This window comes from Apteryx mantelli, chromosome 10, assembly GCF_036417845.1.
Source record: "Apteryx mantelli isolate bAptMan1 chromosome 10, bAptMan1.hap1, whole genome shotgun sequence".
In the NCBI taxonomy this organism is placed as follows: domain Eukaryota; kingdom Metazoa; phylum Chordata; class Aves; order Apterygiformes; family Apterygidae; genus Apteryx; species Apteryx mantelli.
Window position 1 is genome coordinate 11,225,958 of NC_089987.1, and position 6,864 is coordinate 11,232,821.

Consider the following 6,864-nt stretch of genomic DNA (forward strand, 5'->3'; position numbering starts at 1 on the left):
AGCTGCGGGCGCCGCGGCGGCGCCACGACCCGCGCGGCGGCGCCACGACCCGCGGCTGCCGAGTAAACCGCTGCGGGAAGCTGCCGCCGCCGCGGCGCCCGTCACTGCGTCTGGGCTGGGCGCGGGGCGGCCCGGGAGCCAAGGGAACCCCCCGGCCCCGGCCCCGGCCCCGGCCCCGGCCCCAACGGCTCTCGCTCGCCCCCGCTATCCCGCCACACTCGCCCATGCGCGCGCGCCTCTCCGCCGGCTGGCGGCGCTGGGGAGCCGCGGCCGCCGAAGGGGCGGGGCGGGGCGGTGAGCGCTTGGCGAGTTTTGTCCGCCGGCGCTCGCCGTAGCGGAGCGGGTGTCGGTGTCGGTGTCATGGCTGCCGCGGCGAGGCGCCCCGGTAGGCCGCCCGTGCTGCTGGGACTCCGCGACGCGCCGATGGCGGCCCCGAGCCGGGGCGGCGGGCAGGCCCCGGCCTGGGCCACCAACAAGCTGGGCGGCTGCGCGGTACGGGCGGGCCGGGCCGGGCTGGGCCGGGGGGCGGCGGCGGGGAGGACCCCTGGCCGCGCCGCGCCGCGCGGGGCACTGGGGCCGCGGCGAGGCGTCTCCAGCGCGGCCTGTGCTGTTGGTCTTGCAGGACGCGGTGCCCTCCGTGCGCCTGGGCTGCCCCGGCTGCGGCGTCTGCGGGGCCGCGCTGCTGCACCTGGTGCAGGTGTACTGTCCCCTGGAGGCGTCCCCCTACCACCGCGTCGCCAACGTCTTTGCCTGTGCCGGGAGGGGCTGCTGGGGACAGCCGCGGAGGTGAGGAGCGCGCTGCGCCTTGCGCCTCGTCCTGCGCAGCCCTACCGCGACTAACGGACGTCGCGTAACTCCCCTGCCCCCCCTTCTTTCTTGTATGGCGCGCCGCAGCTGGAAGGTGCTGCGCTCCCAGTATTTGCAGACAGAAGAAAAGGAAGCGCGAGATCGCAGTTCAAAGCAGGTATAGCTAGCGTATTGCCGTTTTACTTTCTGCCTTTTGTTTTAGTGTGATGTGTGAAGTGTAGTACTGAGGAGGTTTTAAAATAAAATCGCAGTTGAGTTGGATGAGCTTCATATCTATATATATTTATTTAAGCAACCATAACCTTTTTCAGTAAATTGCGCTACATGCTAGTTTTGAGTCGTCTGTATGGCTCTGTGGAAAAGTCGTGGTCATGGGATTTTTGACACAGTAAATACTACACCTTATTTACTAGAAGGTTAACTTCTTACCTGTGACCTATGTTAGGGTCATTTTAAAGTGGAAGTTGCAATCTAACTGTATGGCCAAAACTGACACTTAATACTTTGTTTATTTAAGTTACCTAAAAAAAAGTGCTTTATCTTTCTATTTTGTTTTATCATCAGTTAAGTAATCTGACTTGATTATTGTTAATATATTTCTGGGATTTTCTCTTATAAAGTTAAATTTTTATATGTTGGCTTATAAAAATTGAAAGAGGAGGGAGGATGGTTTTCAAGCTAATGATGACAGGCAGGAAGTGTGTTTATTCAACAGCTGCATTTGCAGTATGAAATTGTGGTCTGTGATGGATGAAATTCTGATGAAAATGGTGCCACTTATTTTGTGTTTCATGGTTTCCTTCTCTAGCCTCTTGCCTCCGCAATTCAAATTTTTAAACACCTAATTTATTTTATATCTGTGTAGTATATATTTTCTCCACATTCTGCTCTTTGAGCTTGTCTGTGGTGCAGTAACTGTGGTTTGGATAAATATACCAAAGCTAACTACCAATGGCCAACAGCCTGGATATGGCAAAGCAATGTGCATAGCCCATTCAAAAAGCCAATACATTTTTGAGCCGTTTCTCCAGTTTGAGATTTCTTGTGCCATAACTACGTGCACTGCTATGAAAAGTAAACATAGTTATGCTGGTACCCAGTGTTGTAGGGAGAATGGGCAAAATAACACTAAGCATTAGTTTGAGAAATTTACTTCTCTTTTCTGTTTTAATAGTGCAACAGTATTTGAAGGGTATTAGAGCATTGGGTCTTGAAGATGTTTCCTTTTTTTTCCTCAGAAACAGGAATCTAACTTTGCTGCAAATGATTGGTATGAAGAAGCAGATGACTGGGGAGTCTGTGATGAAGCAGAATCTCCTGTGTACACATCCCTTCAGCTGCTTGGCTTAAATGAAGTGATGATGAGCAGCTCCTTGTCCAGAGAGGTGGAGTGTGCATCCCAGTTCCAACAGCTTTGCTTGTCCGAGGCTGCAGACATGTCAGGTCCCCTGCGTATGCGTGCTCCCGTCAGGGAAGGAACAGCAGCAGCTAGTTCAGCTCCTGTGTTCCAGCCCTATTACATTAGTGTTGTGGATGAGGAGGACTACACTGGTTTCCTTGATACAGATCATGCAGATAAGCTATTAAAGGAGTATCAGCAGAGAGAGGGTGTTGATTTGGAACAGTTGATGTCAGAAAGGTGAGAACAGGTTTAGATTTCATGCTGAAACTGGAGGGTTGCATAGTTTCCTGTGTGCTGGCTGATAAACTACATCTGATTCTCTGTAAATCTGAGTGCTTTTTGTTCATAGCTGATTCCACCAGGAATCGATGATGTGTGGTACCTTGCGGGAAGATCACAGCAATGGGCACAGTTTTGTTAAAATTTGGAATTTTGAGTTATTCAGAGATGTACCTATTTCTGAGTGACTGAACAACTAGAACCTCCTTGGGCTCCAGATGGAGCAGTGGACCTTCAGCCTCTAAAATGTGGTTTAAGCCACACTTTTTGCTACATGGCACAAGTTCATATGGTGACTTTTGACTTTTCTTTTCAACACTCTAGCTTTCCTTAAATTGAATTTGAGTTTTTAAAAGTTTGACTACTTGGGGATTGAGCTATACTTTGACTAGAGACTGGGATGATGGTAACAGATAAGTCACAAATCTTTTGTTAAAGATGTTGTCTGCAAAGCAACTTTTGAACATAGTTAACTGCAAACGTGTTGAATGTTAGCATAGATGAGCACTTAAATCCAGACAGCTGTCTCTTTTGCTAGTATTAATATGTGCAGTGACTTTCCCTGATCAAATTGTGGGCTATACTGAATTTTTGAACACTAAAACTACAGTTAATTGCAGAATGTGCATAGAATGCTTTTTATCAGTGGTGTTCCTGTTGAGTTTTTTGGCCTTAATAGAATCATAGAACTTTAATTACACTTAATTAAAAAATTTTAAAGACAAAGTACCATAATTAAAAACTAGAAATATTCCTTAAAGGATCTAAAGGAATGATTTTTAGGTATAAGTAGCTGTTTGGTGGATTTGAATTTCATGTGGTAATTTGAAACATTCTTAATGATTGTAAGCCACCAGATACCAAAGAACTAGAAGCAAAATGGTCAGCTACATCCTGTAACTGGAGTTGCATCTAATCTAACACGGATAGTTTTTTTCAGTGTATTTAATATAATTTAATATGAATATAGAGTAACAACTGCTGATTTACAGCACACACATTGTACTGAGAACCTTGCTGGAAATTTTGTTTATTTTCTTGTTTCTTCGTAGTTTTGCAGGCGAAGGTGACAATGAAAAATACGAGAAGAGTGAGGTCAAAAGCAGGGATCACGCATTCCATAAATTTATGAAAAGAATATCTGTCTGTCATGAACAGATTCTAAGGTATGTTGATCATTTGGTTTTAACAGGGAGTTATAGATTATAGTCATGGATTGTCAATGCATCAGAATAAACTATTTCATTGGAAAGGTTCTTTTTTTTTTTTTTTTTTTTCTTAATCAAATAATTTGCCAAGAGCACTATTAGCATGCACGCATGGTCAGACTTTAGTCCCTGGCTGGATTTTTTTTTTTAATACAAAGTAGAAGTCCAAAGAGGAACAAAGCAGGGTCAGAGAGCCTGGAACTGCCTGTGGGAGAATCTTCAACATAAGGCCTGACGAGAGCCAACCCAGACTGTTTTTTGAAGACCCCCTGAAACCTAGGCATAGAGGTTTTCCAGAGACAAGCTTGAGAAGGAACCATAATACACAGTGCTATGCTGTTGTGATGTATTTCCAAGGTTATTTGCTCCTCTGAAGTTTTGTAATGTTATTGTCGTTGCTTATGTCTCATACCCTAGGATGTTAAAGTAAGAAATTACTCATTTTAAAGCCTGAGTTCATTTGCAGCTTATTGTGATTTCTCCTAGGGATCCATGCAGACTTCAGTTCTTCTAAGCCTGTTGCTTTTCCTAGAACAAAAGCAGATTTAACCACAGAAGAGCTACTTTCCCAAAAGAGGAGTTTATTTCTGAGTGGAAGTATAACAAAGAGTTCAAATCATGAGTTTTTCATAGTAACACACAATACCCCTCATTTTCATGGAACCTACAAAATATTAGTTTAATTTCCTTGTTCCAGAGAGAGTCTGATGTAGCCTATCTGATCAGGCTGTCTCAGCGCAATGACAGGACTTTTGTTTATCAACTTTCCAGAACTAAGTAGAACTAACTAGTACTTTTCCAATGAGGAAGCAAAGTTTGAGGGCATAGTACACAGATAAGAAACATTAGGAATTTTGTATTAGTCAAACATCAAAGATTATACAGAAAATTCTCTATTACAGAAGACAACATTTTTCCACATGATTTATCACTTATGCCTTTTCAATGTTATTTCTTCTCAAACTTCACACCTGGTGATCACTATGATTATCACTAGTCATAATATTTCTCTAGCGCTTCCTTTCCAGATCCAGAGCATTGTGAGTGTGCCTGTTAGACCCCCACCTCTCCTGGGCTACCAGTTCTTTATTGTGCTGTCAGCACGGCACAGAATCACCTGTTGGCATTCAATGGAAACCATCTTTGATCATGGTTTCCTGTTATATGTGGAGCTATGATAGCCCTTAAACATAAAACGTTGTTTTTGTGGCATATGTACAGTGGTTGTGAGGCCTGTTTTGCGTTGGAGATCCTTAACTGCCAGTGATGAGCATTCCATTTCCAGAAAAGTGTAGTTTGCTTAATTAAATGCGAGTCAGGTACAGGATATTTTAGAGGTGTCAGTTCAAAGCATTTGTTTCTTTTTAAATGCAGCTCTCTGTAAGACTCTACAAGTGTTGACCTTCCAAGTATTTCCCCTTCCCCATCTTTAATCTTGTTGAATGACTCACCTGAAACTTGGCAATGATTCTGGCTCCTAACAATGGTTTGTACTTCAAGCAAACCCTGAGGTTTCAGAGAATCCTGAACACTGACACCAACATGTATGTTTTCCTGTGAAATTTAGATACAAAAAACTTTTTTTTTTACTTTCTTCTCCTAGATACTCCTGGGGAGGGCAGCCTTTATTCATAACATGTCCTCCAGCCAACATTAACAAAGGTATTCCAGCCTGCAGCAACTGTGGAAGTAACAGAGTATTTGAATTTCAACTTATGCCAGCACTGGTCAGCATGCTCCAGAGTGATACAGGTGTGGACTTCTGTTAACTTAGCTGAACACTAGAAACTATCAGCCTCTTGGTAATGTTTAGTGGACTCCAAACTGGTTTGTTACTTCTTAACTGTATGCACTGATCTGCATAAGTGCAGTGATTATCTTATAAAGGATCTACTATGTTTCTATTATAGATACCACTAAGCAAAAGATACATCTCCGATTTTATGGAGACTCTTTGGTTGCAAATTCATTTGCTCCCAAGGTCATGGAATTGGCTTCTTATTAAAGTTCATTAGGGAGTAGTTATTACCACTTAAATGAGGCCTTGGAAACTAATAAATATTGTCAAATAAGATTGCAAACACATATGCTCTTTGAAAATTCTCAGTCAGCCTGCTTTAAAAACTTTGAAATTAGAAAATGACACACATGGGAGACTAAATATGAAGAATATTCTCTGAATTGGCAGAAGTTGAAGCTGATAAAAAAAACTGTTTATGGAAAGAGAGTTTATGATACTGGTCTTCTAAACTCTTGAAACCAACCTTCCACATGAGGAGTGGGAGTAGCTTGAATACAATTTTTTCAAAAGTATCCTGGCTCCAGATAGAGAGAAATACATATATTTTTTGCAGTTTTCCAAATTGCAAGTGCTTTTTCCCCCCCCATTTTTTGAAGCCATGGGTTTGTCACAAACATAAGAGAGAAGACTACCATCCTTCAGATTAAAAGAGCATTAAGTATAACTGAGCAAAATTGGTAGTAAAGTACTCTGGCAATCATTTAGCATCAGATTTACAGTGGTCTTGTCTGCATTTTGTACATTTTGCATCAGATCACTGTGAGTACTGATTAGGGTAGCTAACATTAATGCTATTAATTCTTTTAGCCCGGACCAGCCTGACTGCCTGAATTATTATACAGATATTTGAACTAAAACAACCCCCCAAAATGACCAAACTTAACTTTATGTAAGTGACCAATTGGTTAAGGAAGTTGTGCGAGTCTGTACGTAAATGCAAGGACAGTAATAAGTAATAACCCCTACCTGTATCAAATGTCTAGTACATACCTTTATTGTTTTGTTTTTAGATCTATCAGTGGAATTTGGAACTGCTATAGTTTACACGTGTGAGAGGAGCTGTTGGCCAACAAATCATCAAACCCCTCTTGAAGAATTTATTTTTGTACAAGAAGACCCAGATCAGAAATTATTTAAATAAAATGTATTTCTCTACCTGTATGGAAAGTCTGTCTGTGGTTTTTTTTTTTTTTTACTGCAGTTGAACATGTGTAATTATGCAACAGAAATTTTTTTGCTAAATGTGGAAAAATTAAATTCATTTGATGATGTGGGGCTTATTTCCAATAATAATTGGTTGAAATACATATAGCATGCCTTGTAAAATGCAGTGGTGGCGTAGGAAACTTGCTTGCTTTGTTTAAACA

The 6,864-nt window shown here is 42.6% G+C and overlaps 1 protein-coding gene across 1 annotated transcript; it reads left to right on the forward strand.

Annotated features, from left to right (window-relative positions):
- Positions 1-331: 331 nt before the first annotated feature.
- Positions 332-6,658, forward strand: PDCD2L (programmed cell death 2 like). Its single transcript, XM_067302483.1, has 7 exons — positions 332-492; positions 623-786; positions 895-964; positions 2,046-2,446; positions 3,541-3,654; positions 5,300-5,448; positions 6,508-6,658. Exons 1-7 carry the CDS (start codon positions 361-363, stop codon positions 6,636-6,638), a joined length of 1,161 nt encoding a protein of 386 aa, XP_067158584.1. The 5' UTR covers positions 332-360; the 3' UTR covers positions 6,639-6,658.
- The last annotated feature ends 206 nt before the right edge of the window (positions 6,659-6,864 follow it).

Bases quoted from the DNA above. Each gene is read 5' to 3' on its own strand.
- PDCD2L (XM_067302483.1), top strand. From the start codon at position 361: ATGGCTGCCGCGGCGAGGCGCCCCGGTAGGCCGCCCGTGCTGCTGGGA. The intron at 493-622 runs GTACGGGCGGGC...TTGGTCTTGCAG, and splicing joins ACAAGCTGGGCGGCTGCGCG to GACGCGGTGCCCTCCGTGCG. The intron at 2,447-3,540 runs GTGAGAACAGGT...GTTTCTTCGTAG, and splicing joins GAACAGTTGATGTCAGAAAG to TTTTGCAGGCGAAGGTGACA.